The sequence below is a fragment of the Clinocottus analis genome, unplaced genomic scaffold (genome assembly GCF_023055335.1).
Source record: "Clinocottus analis isolate CAN_PGR_092001 unplaced genomic scaffold, fCliAna1.0.p SCAF_23, whole genome shotgun sequence".
Taxonomy (NCBI): Eukaryota; Metazoa; Chordata; class Actinopteri; order Perciformes; family Cottidae; genus Clinocottus; species Clinocottus analis.
Genome location: NW_027175965.1, coordinates 7916326 through 7933323, shown reverse-complemented (window position 1 = coordinate 7933323; position 16998 = coordinate 7916326). Strand labels below are relative to the sequence as shown.

Below are 16998 nucleotides of genomic sequence, written 5' to 3'. Positions count from 1 at the left end.
CAAGTTGAAAGATCTATTTAGTGTTGTTCCTGGTTTTGGTGGAGAACACGCCTGAAGGGAGCGCGGCCCTTCGGCCACGGCTTCAGCATCGACACTACAAAGGGATATCCTCATAAAACTGCCCTCCTCATTAAGGCACTTCCTCCTGTAAGGAGAGGTGACAATTTTACGGTCCCAGCACTTCAACATTCACAGAGACGGAAAAAAACGTTACAGTTTTATTCTTTATCCGTGGGAAATTAAAGATAAAATGAAAAATTGAAATAAACTAGTCGGTCTGGGCCTTCCTCGTTCACTTTTTAACTGACAATTATTTCAGATAAATCCTTTACAGTATCTGTATTTTTCTGTTCTTCTTTGTGTGTGTGTGTATATATATATATATATATATATATATATATATATATATATATATACACACACACACATATTCATCTGCTGTCCTTCATAACACTGTCTTGCATGGCAGAATGAAAACTAGTTTAAAGACATATAAACATAATTAAATGTTCAACTGCAGTAACCTACCCAATTTAAATGTACCCATTTCTCAATTAGATATCATGAATGTTTTTTATGCTTTAGAATAATGACACTTGTCTTCATAAGAAGACAAAAAAATAAAAGGCAAACGTAACTGGGGAGCACACAAACAATTTTAAATTAACGTTAAAAAAAAAAAAAAAAACTTTCTATACGTTGTCTTATTAAAAATGAAGCAAGCCATGCAAACTACTCAAAATGCATAATGAATTTTATACATCATATGTCAAATGAATTAGCATGTCTAACTCAGCGAGAGGGACAGGGGAACCTCTGCTAATTGGCAGTGAAGCTTCATGCATAATTATGGGCCAAGCGTCTTTGCTGTCGCACCGTGGCAGTAGCCGAATAACGAGGAGAAGGAGGGAGGGAGAGAGAGAGAGAGAGAGACAGAGAGAGAGAGAGAATGAGAGAGAGAGAGAGGGAGAGAGAGAGGGGAAAAACAAAGGCCATGGAAGCTGGCCGAGGAGGGTGGGTGGTGTGGGGAGGAGGGACACTGTTCTTCACAGCAGCTCATCAGGGCAGCGACAAACCCACGACTGTCCATCAACAGCCACACACACACACACACACACACACACACACACACACACACACACACACACTCACACACACACACACACACACAGGAGTGTGCTGCTTTACACCAACAGAGAAAAAGAAAAGGCTTTGTGCTCCTTTTTCCAGTTTGTTGTTTGTTAAACTGCTTAATACATTCATTAAAAATGTATTTATTTGTACATTTTCCTCAGTTTACTCTAAAAGCACACGAGCCCGTCCACTGAGATTATCACTGCAGCGCTCCTTTGTGATGGTAAGGTAATTACATCTGTAAAAATGTAGTGTCAACATGCAATTACATGGGAATTAAATGATAATAGCCTTTCCTGGAGGGTAATTATGCAAAGAAAATGATATTTTCCTGGGTTCGGTATCCTCATTTATCTACGCTGTGATAAGATGAATCCACCTATGAAATATCAAAAAACTGCTAAACTTTTGGGTAATTATAACCACATCACTAACATAATTGTGTGGGCAGATGAGAATATAAATGTGTTATTCTGGCATAGTGCAGTTCAGTGTGAAGAGAGGAAATACTGTCTGAAAGAAATCTGTGCTCACTTCTAAGATCTGGGAAATTAATTTTTTTTCTTATCAGACTTGAGAAATAAATGCAGATATTTAAAAAAAACTGTTCTGAGACTGATCTAAAAAAAAAAAGGGCCAAAAAAAGACCAAGTCTTGGTTATTTGAACAAATAAATAAAAGCAATGTTTGAATCAGAATCTATGTGTGGGAAATGACTTTTTTCAGAGAGTAAGATAATAAAGGCTGACTTTTATATGTTTGGATTTGTGATGTGCAGCACAACTTACACTACATGCAGTTGTCACTCTTTTAATCTGTGAGAGTTGGATACTATTAAAAAGGACTAAACGTTTGATCCAGAGTGCTAAAGACTGCAGCAAGACTCAGTTCATTAGAACAACATGGCTTTGAACAAATACAAAATAAATATATGGACCCTGGAGTATTAAAAGCATAACAAGATTGACCGTGTGTGTGTGTGTGTGTGTTACCTGAGCAGACACATGCAGACCCGGCAGCCTTGAGTGAGTCGACAGAAACCAAACCTCTGCTTGCCGTCGATGTCCGTCAGCACGAAGGTAAAGTTCTGCCCCACCTGGTTCTGGGAAACCCTGGAGCCCGACAAAAGGGTAAACATACACACTCACAAATGACCCGCAACCACACAACAACTTAACAATCAACTGAATGCAATGGGGTACAGTTAAATCTGTGAAATCATATACATTTAAAATACAGACAAAAACTGAATTTTGGTCTGGATGGCTGGAGAAACAAACTCAGACAAAATCTCCCCATGAGCTAAATTTCCGGTTAATGTCCAAATTTATTTCCATTATGACTTGAGAAATGTAAAAAAGCTTTTTGAAATGGCAGAGTAGCTCTGTACCTCCCTGCTCCACTAGATGGCAGCAGCTCAGCTTCAGTGAAATACTGTACATTCCTCCCCCTCCCCCCTCTCACACTCTCTCTGTCTTTACAATGTGAAATTTTAACAAGTCATTTTCCAGCCTCAAAATATAGAGGCCGCTACTTTTCAAAAAGCTGCCGGTCTGATCAGACCTCTGTAAAGGTAGAAGAAAACACACCTCCTTAGACTCGGGCTCTTTCTCACACACACACACACACACAGTTACATGTCGTCTCTCTCCCCCCCCCCCACCCTTAAGGATCCGTGCAGGTGACGCCCGTGATCCTGCCTGAAGCCGAGGGCAATCAGCTGATTGGGTCGGAAGGTGAATAAGAGGCCTGACGACATCGTGGACGCGTGCTACCGCTTCCTCCTCTTTTTGTTGTTAAGTAGTTATTGTTTTTGTTACTTGATTAATAAACCCACTTTTTTGGTTATCCCTTTGTTGCCCGTGTTATTGTTACTCCAAGCCTGACTAGTCAGGGAACGTAACACACACACGCACACACAAACATCATCATCATTTATGGAACTTGTTGCCGTCATTATTATAGTGTGTCCTCATCATCACAACATTTTGTCAACAGCTGTGTTGTTTGTAGATACAGTCGATGCAGATTGTATGCAAGAAAATGTGTGTGTGTGTCAGGTGTGTTGGGGTTTAAGACCAGAGAGGCAATCACACCGACAAATTCACTCATATTTTCAATGTGACAGTGAGAGTAAATGATCTTGTGAATGATGGTAATGTCATTATCATTTCCTCTTTTAAACACGTGTGTGTTTCTGTAATGAGAGGAGAGCTGGCTGTACACGTCTGTGAAGGAGGTGAAAGTGCGCTGCAGTGTTCAACAACAGGGAAGCTGAAAGGGAGAGGAATCGTACCTTTCCACGTCAAAGGGAAAGCAGAACTTTGGTATCGTCTGAAGGACCTCCTGAGAATCCAGAACAGAGAGAAACACACACACAAGTTTTTAGAGGAACACACATCACAGAGAAAGCAAATAACTGCATAACTGCCTGTTTCAATATGAAATTCTCTTCGGCCTCCACTAAGTGGATGCTATTAATTGGCTGAACAAAATGAGGATTAATGTTAAACGCTGCTGATAGCAATCTGACAAAGTCTTGACATCCCAAACACTGCAGCCTAAACGCACTTAATCCAACTGAATGGGCAATATAACCCACTTCATTTGGCAGAACAGTGGAACGGTTCCCTTTTTCTTTTTTACGAGGATGGGGGTGGATCCCAATCCACAGCTTGAATAATTAGCCGTTAATACGTTCATCGATTATCAGGTGGCAAAGGGAGAGGAGAAGATGAAGGGAGAGAGAGAAAGAAAGAGAGGAAGAGAGGGGGACACACAACACTAAGGCGATGGTGGCAGATTGTAGTGACAATGGGCTAAGCAGCTCTGAGGGGTTAAGAGGTAGGAGAGGGAGGGTGGGGTGGGGGGGGGGTGTACAAGCCTTCAGGGCTTTACCTCCCAACACCTCCCTTGTGGGTTGGGGGGAGTGTGTGGGGAGGGTGCATGCTCTTGAAGCGATGTGGGAGTGGAGGGGGGGGGGGGGGGTGGAGGGGGCACCTTTCCACCAGCAGAGCATATGGATATAGACGGGGAGCAGGAACAGAGCGGAGCACCATATGGGTGAGCCACTCCAGACCAGCCACACAGCCACGGCGCTACCAGGTCCCCGCTCTGTCTGTCGCTCTGTCTGCCCGTCTCTCTGGCTGCTAACCTGGCCCAGAGCGGGCGCCAGGCATCAGGTCCCTTTGGCCGTCTGTCTCTCTCTTTCTCTCTCTCTCTCTCTCTCTGCAACCGCGCTCTCTGTTTTTTTTCGGCAGAGCTCTGCCAACCCCGCAGACTAATCCTTGGGACTGGGGCGGCTGTCTGCTCTGGCCTCTCTCGCGGTCTCTCTCTCTCTCTCTCTCTCTCTCTCTCGGTTTGCCTGCCAAGCTCGGCCACTGAGCCCCAAGGTCTGCGTCTCTCTTCTTTGTGATTGGAAATGTCCGACCTGAGAGAGTGATGTTGCCGCTCCAACCGTCTCCCTGTCTGCCTCTCCGGACGACAGGTTGGGGCGTCTGCTGCTGCCGCCGCCTACTGTCGCTAAGACCTCGCCGTGGGGTGCAGTCACTGATCCCCCCCCTCCATCCTCCTCTTTCTCTCCCTCGCCGCCCCTCCTTATCAAAACTTAAAGCTGCCATCCCAGCACAACACGACCATCGTCACAGACAAGCGAGCAACAATGAGATATGACAGAAGGGGAGATGAGGGTATGCGAGTGAGTGTGCCTCGTGCGGTCGTGAATTTGAGTGTGTGTGAGTGCGCGGCTGCTTCAAGGACCTTGCGCATTCAAATTTCAACGTGAGAGGGTGGTTAAGCGTGTACATTTGTACGGCATTTGGGTAGGTTTATGGGTGTGGGTGGGCGGCTCGCTTTGCGTGGCCACACATGGAGCCCACGAGAGGGTGGAGGGGAGGGGGGGGGTTGTTTTTACTTATCAGGATCTGTGATGAAATTGAGGACTTAACAAAGACGGAGGGCTCGGTGGCAGAGGAGGTCTCCGTCTCTTCTGTGGGTGTGTGTATGGTGGATATGTATGTGTGTGCACACATGTGTGTGACTGTGTCTTGGCGTGTGCGGCTGTAAAACTGTCACACACATCAGAGCTGCCATCGCTGTATGCGTCTGCTACTATTATTAACCACTATGTACGCACACCAATATGTTCCAGAGAGCCCTCCCTGGCGCACTGCATATGGCTCACAAACCCAAACAGACACACACATAAACACACACACATACACACACGCTTTCCCTGCAACTAAAAACATTTGACTTGCCAGATTTGAGAGTTGTCACAGCCCCGCCCACATCAGTTGTCTCTGTTTGAGTGACAGTCTTGGGGCTGTAGAGACTCTGATCTCATACAGGACTAGAGGGAAGTGATGCGTTTTTATGCGTGTGTGGTGTGACAGCAGACATGCTCTCTCTTTCATATATATATATATATATATATATATATATATATATATATATATATATATATATATATATTCTGAGTACCATATACATATACAGTCCTTGTGCGTCATGCCTTATACGTCTATAGACATTTTTACATCTGTCTTTAGCCGTCTAATAGATGGCTGTTTCTGTGTTTGAAATCACTAGAGATCCACCCTCTTCTTTCTTTACAATATCTTGCAATACATTTTTGGGCTGTAGCTTATCAAATCATCATCAAACAATCTATTACTTATGTTGTCCTTTAAAATCAATGTTATTTTCCCTTTTAAAAGGGAAACTAGAATTATCCCTTCGCAGTCGTACGCTTCCGCAGACTAAGTTTACATCCACGTCTACGTGAAATCACGTTGTCTTTTTGGCGAGTTTTGGTGCAGAAGCGCGTTTCGTGAGGTCGCGGTGACCTTTGACCAACACGTTCTTATCAGTTCAACCTTGGGTGAAAGTGGATGTTCGGCCAAGTTTGAAGAAATTCCCTGCAGGCATTCCTGAGATATCACGTTCACGAGAACGGACCGAACAGACCTAAAAAAAAAAAAACAGGCTTTCGCAGGACAAACGTACAACAATAAAAAAAAGTCTTTTAAAGTATTTGCAGGTTAACTTTCTCATTAATAGACAAATTGATTCAGCTTGAATGGATTTACATACATATGACAACAGCTGACCTGGGTATTTAATCACTCAGAGTAATGTTGTTAGTATATAGAAAATCACTACACACACACGTTTCGTAAGATAAAGCACCGATACTAGAAAATGCTTTGGTTAAAAACAACATTTTCTCACTTAATGGCATGGAACCGTGCAGATAGTCTTGATCTTCGGTTTTAAAACACCTAATATAATGTCGTTGAACAGAATGTAATGTGTAGAGCTCACAGAATTGGAAAAAAAAAATGCTTTTTATCATCATCGTCTCCATTATTCTGGATAACCTGCAGACTTACTGTCAGAAAGTTTTCCTTTGGTCTATTTCTATAGTAGAAAGTATAGTTCTATACGCCGAGTGAATATCTCAAAACATGCATCTCCAAACCTGGGCGAACAACACCAAAGCCCTCCACATGGCTACACACCACTGGTGAGTGAGAAGATATGTTTTGGCTGAATCATCCCACAGCGCTCCTGTTCCAACATCGCTTACGGTTTTTAAGCAAATAAGACGGCTTGTGCGATATGCAAACTCATAATCTTGTCTCTTGTCAGTGTGATTTCTTCATACCTGGACTACTGACGACACATCTTTGCATCTGTGGCTCTCTTTCCACCTCCCTCTGTCCACGACTGGGCCTTATACCGTGGGGATATATATCTCAACAGGACTGGCACAAAGGGGAGTGTTCTTCCACAGTTTCTTAGTACAGTAAGCCGCCCACCATCTCCACACACACACACACACACACAGACACATGCACACACACCCTGCTTGCCATTTTCCCAAGACAAAAGAAAAAGAGGCAGCTAATATATTTGTGAGGGGAGAGGGGGGTGAGGAGGAATCTGCTGCTGGGCTGGGCTTTGGCAGACAGTGTATGCGTGTATGTGTGTATGTGTGTGCACGCTGTTTATCGTGAGTGGAGACAGGGGTATCACTCAGCGAGACAGAATATCTGGGTTCCCCCAGCGGACGACCATGCTATCGCTGCAGCACACAGCAGCACACGGCAGCACCGAGCCCCTGCAGGATAGCGCGGTGCAGCAGGGACGAGCAACAAAACTTTTGCGGCACAGGACGACAATCTTGTTTTTCTACTCTTTAAAAAAAAAGCTTTAACTTCCCTTTTATTCCCGCTCGACGCTAATTATTTTTAGAGGTAATTGCGGCGAGTTAAGCTATATATGGTTGAGGTATACAGGGGTGCTGGGGGGATTTGACACGTGACGGTTCGTACTCTGTGGGCTATTTGCATGCACCTCCCTTTTAACCATTCACCATCACTACAAAAAAGGAGCAAAAACAGCTTTTTAAAAATCACAGCAAGTGGATGGAACGATGTTAACCAGTTCATTATCAAGGGATTCAATGCTAAACTCAGCCACAGCCGTGGTGTTTCATTTTGGGTGTGAACTTCATGAGCAACGTTCATTTTCCCCCATATGCTTGCAAATATAGAGTAAAGTAGAGAGACAGAACAGTGTGGTGGAGATATGGATTGCGAGAAGTGGGGAGGAATGAGGATGGATGTAAAAAGGGGCAAATATAATGCTGAAAATAATTTTTTTTTAAATATGAGGCAGCAAAAAAAAAATGCAAAGAAGCGAAAGGCAGACGGAGAGACTGACAAGAGTGAATGTCTTAAAAGGAGGAGTGATGGAGGAGGTATTCTGGACACAAACAGCAGAAGGTGGGGAGGGAGGGAGGGACGAGCAGCCCGGTTCATGCCCCTCTCCCCATGCAGCGAGGTCTCCTCCCTGGGGGAACTCAGACTTTAAGCCCCTGCCCTGCTTTATATTCCCCTGGCTACTGCAGCCAGATCAATCCAGCCGGCTACCCAGTGTAACTCAACCTAGTTCAGTGCAGCTCGGCCCCCAGAGCCCTCCGCACAGGGTGTAGTTTAAAGAGGAACGGAGGCAGGCACGTTTGTAAATGTACCACTGCTATATTCATATTAGAAGCAGACGAGCGGTGTTTTTGCATGTTAGCCCATTACTACAATTCACATATACTTTACATTACTGTCAACTGTTTTTTCAAAGCAAGCTGTCGTGTGTTAGATTTGTTAATGTGTGTTTTTACTGTACAATCCATCACAGTGAACACTGTGCCTGCTTTTATTTATTTTTTTGTCAAAGTTAATTTATTATTTCCTGGTAATGCAACTGCAAGACTTGATTTGAAAAGTCTGTGCCGCATTACCACACACAAATAACACAACTCAAAATAATGCAGGCAAGATGTTCACCTAATGGATAACTATTAATAACTCAAGTTCAGTTTTGTGCAAGATGAGTTTTTTTGAACCACACGGAAATACATAGAAATCAATTAAAGCTGAGAAGGGACTTAAATTCATGTATGCAACGACAACGACGGCACGCTGCACATCTGCACATGAGGATGGAAGTGAACCGAGCTCTGGAGCGGTGTCACACATGGCCAGCTAATGTGTACAAGTCATCAAAGGACTCAAACGGCTCTGAATCATTTTGTTCTTTCAAGAGGTTAACAACCCCTCAGCAGCCATGGATGTTGGTTTAACTCACTGTCTGTGAGATCATTAATGTCACGGCGTGAAATATTAGTGTGTGTGAGCACAGAGCATTTTTTTTGCATTCGCTTGTGATTCAAAACTGGTGACCGTTAGCGTGAAATCTGGTGAACCACTGCTGGTCTTTCTGGAGAGAAACAAGACAACAAAAATGTTCAACTCGTATCAAATGATCAGAAGTCTAAAATGTTTAAAATGATGTCAGATTCAAAGTTTGTGTCAATTCTGCTAGCTACAAAAAAGTTAGCGAGGACGACGTCACATGGCAACATTTTGGGTGAAAGCCAGGATGCTTTTCGCTCTTCTGAATCCCTAAACGACAACAACGAAGCAAAGTCCATCCTGTGAGGACGACCATGAGATGTCCTTGAAAGCCCTTGAAGATCACAAGCGGACCTTGAGTTAAGATTACATTTTTTGGGTTAAACCGTTAGCTTAGCTTCAGTCACTACTCAAGTATCTTTTGTACAGTTCAACGATGCCCAAAGCGACACATTTTGTTACACAACTTACAATCTCTGATACCACTTTACAAAGGCAACACATTGCAATGCAGTGCTCTCTGTATACAGTGAGAAACCATCCCCGCAACTGATGCCCGATCTGGTGAAATCAAAAAGTATGCAGAGTGTAAAAGTTGAGAAGGACACGATTATGTTTGAATATATGTAATAACTGCAAGAAAACTCCCGTGTGCAAAGCTATATTTTCCATATGTGTCAAACATGCAGTGGTTTGCAGCAGGCAGGGACCCCTGTTATCCAGCCAGCGCTTCCTACAGTATAATGACACAGTCAGCAGGGCTACTAACACATCAGCGCTGGAAAACCACAGTGTCTCCACTCACCCTTCCTTCACCTCTTCCTCCCGCACGCTCTCGTGCCCTCTTCATCACCTCCTCTCTTCCTTCCTTTCTCTCTCGTTCCCTCCATCCCCCCCGCCCCCGAGTCTCCGTCCTCTTTCACCTCCCTCCTAAACCCCCTGTCGTCATCTTAGATTCCCCTCTTCCCGCATACCCCACCTTTTCCTCACCCTTACCAACACCCGTCGTCCACCCCCGCGCCCCCCTTTTCCCAATTAGTGTGTCTGTGTGCAGCTACCCAGCCGATCTCTGCCCATCCTGCCGGTGCTGGTTCGCTCACCCAGCCCCTCTGGCGAACATGACAAAGAGAGATCCTCAGTATTCAAACAGACACACACTGCTTTCAAATGCCGAATGGCAGGGTCGACCTGGGTGCAGCTTTAAGCAAAATATTCAAATTTTTCAGCCTTTCTTTTTTAAGAATTTGCATGGATATGCATTCATTTGCAATGTGTAAAGGCACAAGGACAGCTGAGCCTTGGTTTTGGAGAGAGAGAGGGTAAAATAAATAAATAATGCAGAATAAAAATGTATGATGGTGTGAAACCGTGATTGGGTAGACTGGTGTATTAAAACTAGGTTTAAAACTAATAAAACATTGGCACCATGAGCAGTATCAGTACATTTACTGGGGAAGGGGAGTGAGTACGTCTGTGATCTTATATACTGTAAGCACAAACTTCCTGAACAACTTCCTGTTTCCTCAGTGATCTCCAAACTGCCCCAGATAAAGGTTACTGGAAGGGCCACTATATAATGAGAAAGAAAATATATTGAAAGAGAGAGACAAAGAGATATAGAGAGAGAATATAACAATTGAATACTTAAAATTGTAAAGTCCAAAAAGAAAATGTAGCACTTGTGACATGATGAGCTTTTGTTCCTCTCAGGCAAACAAGAGGCTAAATCCTATTTTTCAATTCTTTGTTGATTTGTATATCTCCCATATTATGTGTAGGCATTAACACATAAATATGGCACAAGAGATTAATCTACTGTCAGGTTATGGACTACAGCATAACAATCCAATGCTTTACAAGTATCAAGCAATCTATATAAGAGAGCTCTTCCAATAATGCTTGTACCAGCCCACTACATCTTCCTGAAGAACACCATCATTTTCTATGTCCAGGAAAATAAATGCAGGTATCGTGGTTACTGGAAAGTGTTGCACGAGTCATATTATTGCTACGAAGCGTTGAGGCATGCATAACAATGTAAACCACACTTTGACAATGCACATTTGTTATCAGAGTGCATGTCAGAGATGGCAATTAGCTTCCTGTGAAGACTTCTTCTCCTAGAAACTGACTGTGAGGACCAAACTAGGAGCGATGGCTGTTCACAAAAACAGGACATTTAGGAATTAGAACAAAGATTTAATCCCTGGGATCTAAACAGGACCTCTTAACTCCGAGTTCTAGGTGACCCTGACCTTTGGCCTTCCTATTAAATGGGCTTAAATTAAGATGATTATCTGGTGGGGATCAATGTGGTGAATGCATTGATATCAGAGTACCTGCAGATAAAGGTATAGTGCAACTTAAAGATGGAGATCCAGAGAGAAAACTAAATAAATGACTGATAGAGACACAGGCAATGACAGACAGAGACTGGTGGGCTGGGGGGGATGAGATGGCACGGGAAGCCATATATAGAGATGGAATAAAAAACCTGCAGAATAGTGAGGAGAGGAGCAAAAGAACAACAGGGAGAGGCTCCGACTCCTCTGGCCGCTGCAGACCTTGGACCCTGCAGAGATTCCTTTCATTAGGCTTTAATAGTATGCTGCCGGCTTGCCATTCTGACCTGCGCTCTGTGCCAGTAATAAGAACGGCCTTCAAAGCCGGACCAAAGCAGCAGAGCTGCTCGAGAGAGAGGGTGGTGGAAGAAGAAGGGGGGTAGATTTTCACATCCCTGCTTATTCTGCTGATAGGAGAGGGAGATGGGGGGAAGAGGGAGTTTTGTCTTCCTGGATTTTTTTTTTTTTTTTTTTTCTATTCCCCTCCACAAGTTTCTGTTCCCAGTGACCCGTCTGCTGCACAGCGTCTGTGTGAGGGAGGTTATTTTGGTTAACAACGGTCCCATGTTACCGGTGCGCCTCTCCAGGAAGGTGTTGCAGGTGGCAGATTGATCTTCTGGCCTCTTCAAGCACATGACAACACCTGGCAGGTATATGTACACTTATATCCATATGTGTATGTTCCACCTCCATAACAAGAAGAAGAGAAAAACCCCGGTTGCGGGAAAAAATATTTGTCATTTTCAAATCTGCACTTTTGGACCCTCGAGGACATCGCAGACGCCGACAAGAAGGACAAAATAAAGGCCTTAGTTTCACCCTCCTGTGAAGCACAACGGCACACATTTCCCCTGGCTTCAACACCTTACAGCCCCCTCCTGAATAGAAATGTCACTTGAAAATTAGCATTCCCAGAAGCCATTGCGTTTACCCTTAAGAGTTGTCCTTGCTCAAGTCTTAATAAGGGGAGATAAAATGTTGATGGGATTAGTTTTATAGTTTTCTTCTTTGGCTTCAGTTTAGGCTATAACGCACATGCAATATGAATTCATCAATTTGTGTTAACAAAAGGGATCTCATCCCCTTAACCTCCCACTGTCCGGCCCCAAAAACTCCTTCCCTCCGTCTATCAGCTGTTAATGAGTCACCTCTAATATAATAGCATTCCACTGGGGTACTATACATGTCGCCCATTGCACTGCACTCATTTATTTTCTGCTTTTTCCCACAATGGATGTATTTATGTTATGGGGTGAAGGGTCATATTGCTCGGAGAATAAATATATGGCATCAACAATAACAGTGTGCATTATTCCAGTGCTAATAACCTGTCCTGCTGATGTCCTTTCTACATATCACAGATGGGCTAAGACAGGGGAGAGCGGCGGTATTATGCCTCTGCCGAGATCTTCCACTGAATATATTACCATGTGATAGGGGGAGATGTCTCACTCCCCAACACACACACACACACATACGCACACACACAGTGTTGGGCCAAGAGAGCTGCATATGCCCCAAACATACAAGCAATGGACTTCATTAATGAAGTGCCAGGAGGAGAGGGAGAGGGATAGGGATAGAGATAGGGAGAGATATAGAGAGATAGGGATAGAGCATGTGTGTGTGTGTGCATGTGTGTGTGAGTGTGTGTGCGTGTGTGTGTGTGTACCAAGCAGCCGGGGGGGATTTCCTTCTTTAAGCTTTCAGCTCCCACTGGGCTTAGCTCGACTGTATGAACCCTGATGTGGGCCTGCCTCTAACACATGGCGTCTCTCTCTCCCTCTCTCTCTCACACACACACACACACACACACACACACACGCACACACACACGTATACATTGAAGCTCAGCAGGAGGGCAGCAGTGCAACACTGGCTCCTAAACATTTGGCTGTGGATGTCTCATTGACAGATGTACACGGGCTCTAGCAGAGGAGGTTAGGTCCTCGCTGCACCCTCCTCCTCCTCCTCCGCCTCCTTCTCCATCCTTTCTGTTTTGTTCAGCGACTGTTTCTCTCTCCATCTCTGGCTGGTGGCCGCTGGTTGTGCCACGTATCGGGGAGCTAATGTGAAATGCACGCCAATTAAGCTGCATCGTTATATGTGTGATAGCTCTGTTGGCAGCGGCGGCATGTGGTTACGGTGAGCCTGGCATCCGATACCGTAAATATGAGCTTCCTGGTTGACAGGGACAACCTGTTTCAGTGTGGATGCCCTCTTTTTTCCTCTGTGAATACATATACAACACTGACGCTGTTTGGCAGGAATCACAAATATAATATATGGTTGGAGAAAATGCACTGCAGCATCACATAGTCTAGTTTGCATTAAAGAAATGGTTGTGGAAGGAAAATGTTTATTATAATCTTGCTTGCAACAATTTACAGGTTGAAACTCCAGGCAAAGCAGCATTTTCTGCCATTGATTTCACGTTACCTTAAGAGTTAAATAATTAATTAAGATACAAAACATGATGGAAACATGTTTCACCTCAATCTCCCTGTTCCCTATTCTTAATTATCTGTTCCTTTATTATGGTCACGTGTGCAAAAACAGATTCAAATAGACCAGAGCAGTATTCACATATCTGTATGTTGGAAGTGCTCTGAATGAGGCTAAATGAATTGTATGCAGTGGTGTCATTCTCGACCAGGTAGCAACTAGTTCAGGGGTGAGAAGGATGACAAAGTGGGACCCCGGGGGCTTCTGCAGGCATCAAGTTTGCATGGCAGTGAAGCTAAAGTACATCCGTAGCTGCATCCACACGCAGCCAACAGCTCTTTACTGCGCTGACAAAACCCACGGCGGCCGGCGATGCTGGAGAGATGCGAGCAGCGGGGCGTTAAAAACACTTCCCCTCTCCTCTTGCCTCTCCCACCACCACCAACCCTTCTTCTCCCAGGAAGCCAGCCCAGAGGTCAGCGCAATCAGGACCCATGAGCAACAAAAGGGCCCTACTTAGGCGTCCGGCTCAGTGCCCGAGCCAAAGGCCAGCTTAGTGGGGCGAAACTGTCCAATAGGCAAGACCCTGAAACACCCCCAGGGATCCGAGGTGAAAAGGGTTAGAAAGAAGAATAAAAACACTATCAACCCGGGCACACACACACACATATTCGCAAAGACATATACAGATCATGTGAGGCCTTGTTTGACACCGCTGTCAGGGTGCAGTGAAGTGGAAAGACGAGACCTGTGACACACTGAGACATCACACACATGTACACCAGTACACACACACACACACACACATTTAGGCCTGTGCCAGTACCTCTCCACACACACACACACACACACACACACACACACAAACATAAAAAAAGGTATGAATTTCCATCTTTCTCATCTCTCAGTTTCCCACACCTCACGCCTTGCTGTTACAGCTTCACAAAACTGGCTGTAGCAGCATCCAAAGAGCTGGCAAAATGTGCTCATTCTCAACAGCTTGTCACAAAACATCACTACTTTTCCGTCTGATCTTTTCAGAGGATGGGTAGGGAGGTCGGCCCTTGTGAAAAAAGGCTGGCAAGAGAGGCAGTGTACTTTCCCTCTTCAGCATCATTTCCTCCAACCGACACCTTCTTCTGTCGACCACGCTCAGCCGACAGAAATATTCATTACCGTGTGGTGTTATTATTATATTACGATGTCATTGAGGATATCACCTACTTTATCACTTATTCTGTGGCGTTTCACACCTAAACTTGTCAATTAATCAGTAACTGCAGAGACGACCTCACCGTCGTAGTGGCGACAACATTTCAGGTTGGGTTTGTAGACCATGAGGACACTGACTTTAAGCTTTGCATGACAAAAATACATTTTGTGGGATTTCTGCTGACAAAACATTGCACTCCTAAAACACCATCTTGTCATTTCCTCCGCCTCTCACCTTGCTTCCTTCTTTCTCCCTCCTTTTCCTTTCAATCTCATGACTTCTTTACCTCCTTCCAACTTTACATGTCATGCTATAAATCTCTTTTTGATATCTCGTTAGATTCTCCATCTTTTTTTTTCTTGCCCTTTGGGTGCCATACAGGTATATAATGAAAGTTACATATCATTGTTTATCAAATTAGCACCTGTGGGCCCCCTGATACCGAACCTCTACACCCACATTGACTCCTCAACCACCACCACCACCACCCACAATCTCCTCCTTTACTCCGGGTCAGCCCTCAGCTCCCTCAGGGCACCCATCACGTCCACCAGCTCCTCTCCTTTACCTCAATCCCTCAGACCACTGCTACCTCACCCACCCAATTGAGCCCACTTCCCCTCCACCTCACCCCCACCCCCACCCAGGGCCTGTCCAGAGCTGTGGCCACCAATCACATCATGTCAGCCAGCCTGTCCTGATGGAATACAGTGTCAGAGCAACACTCAGACTTGCCAAGGTTGAAGCCTCTGGAGACCCACTGCCTTCTCTTCGTCTCTCTCTCTGTGTCTGTCCCTCCCTCCCTCTCTCCCTGTCTGGCTGATGACACAGGGGGCTTTTAAGCAGAGATGGATGTACAGGACTACGTGAGCAGAAAAAATAAGCCAAGTTTAGCCTGAAGTTATGGCATCTAAAAAAAAAACTTGACGGCGGTTAAAAACTAAATCAGCACATGGAAAAGAAAGTGTAAATACCATTTATGAAAGAAACAAAAAAATGTGTACAGCTAGAGTGATTTGTACAGTACACTTTATTACATTTGTCATATTTTTACATGCCTTTTCCCCGTCCTTAGCTATTAAGGAGCAGAGGGCTGCTGTAAAACAGTCAGGGAGCAACTCGGGGGTTCAATGTCTTGCTCAAGGACACTCGGACATGTGACCTATGAGGAGACCCGTGATCGACCCGTCAACCTTGCAGGACGACCGCTCTACCGATGAGCCACAGCCGTGCAAGTGGAGGCACTGTGTCCGCTCTCAAACGGTGAAGCGTGATACGACGAAATCTCAATCGATGAAGCGGAGACACCGTACTCGACCGAAGCCCATTAGTCCAAAAAGCACGTGATATGCTAAAAGTAAGAAAATGGTTTTCCTCGACTGGGGAACTCTTTCTTACCACCTACATGATCCTTAATGCAAGAAACACGACTGCATTTTTTTCACACATAAATAGCGCAATAAATTTCACAAATTGATAATACATATCAACGTAACTGTATATATCTGTATCAAAGCATAGATTTCCTTTTAAGATCAAATCACACCTACGTTGGTGTGAATGAATGAAAAACAGCATGTTATACAGTCAACTCCACTCAGTATGCTGCAGGAAGATCAAAAAGGTTCCCAATTAACATGTGTGGAATAGCCACAGAGAGTTAACATCAACTTTAGTTCATAGCGGAGATTAAAATCTATTCATTATTCAATATATCCTTTATTTCTCGCTGGATTTTATGCAGCAACCGATGGAGGTTTATGCATAATTTGCAATTCCCTGCAACAGTGTCTTTAGAGGGGGAAATATGGGATAAGGTGTTATGAATGTATAAGTTTGATGAAGCAGCAGAGAGCTATAGGCATACTAAAAGGAACAGGAGTGATTTTTATGAGAAAAAAAAATGAATCCAGTTGAGACGGTGGAGCCAGAAAGAGACAGGACCGGAGACAGGAAGGGAAAAAATAGAGAAAAGATTAACGAGAGCATCGAGAGGTTGAACAAGAATGACACATAACGGTGATATGCCAAGAAAGCAAACACCACGTTATCTCAGTGTGTATGCTTGAGTGTATGATATGGAAGAGAGAGGGGGGGGAGCTAACTTTACACTGTGAGGAAGAAATGTGCAAGAATGCACAACAAAGAGAGATAATGACTAGAAGAA

The 16998-nt window shown here is 44.4% G+C and overlaps 1 protein-coding gene across 5 annotated transcripts in view; it reads right to left on the bottom strand.

Annotated features, from left to right (window-relative positions):
• Positions 1–16998, bottom strand: part of dennd1b (DENN/MADD domain containing 1B) — a 100054-nt gene that overhangs the window by 58968 nt on the left and 24088 nt on the right. For all 5 annotated transcript variants that reach the window (XM_068589521.1, XM_068589517.1, XM_068589518.1 and 2 more), the window contains exons 4-5: positions 3431–3480; positions 2127–2246 (exon numbers count right to left, since the gene is read on the bottom strand). In XM_068589521.1, coding sequence (XP_068445622.1) covers positions 2127–2246; positions 3431–3480 — 170 coding nt within the window. The remainder of the gene's footprint in view (positions 1–2126; positions 2247–3430; positions 3481–16998) is intronic.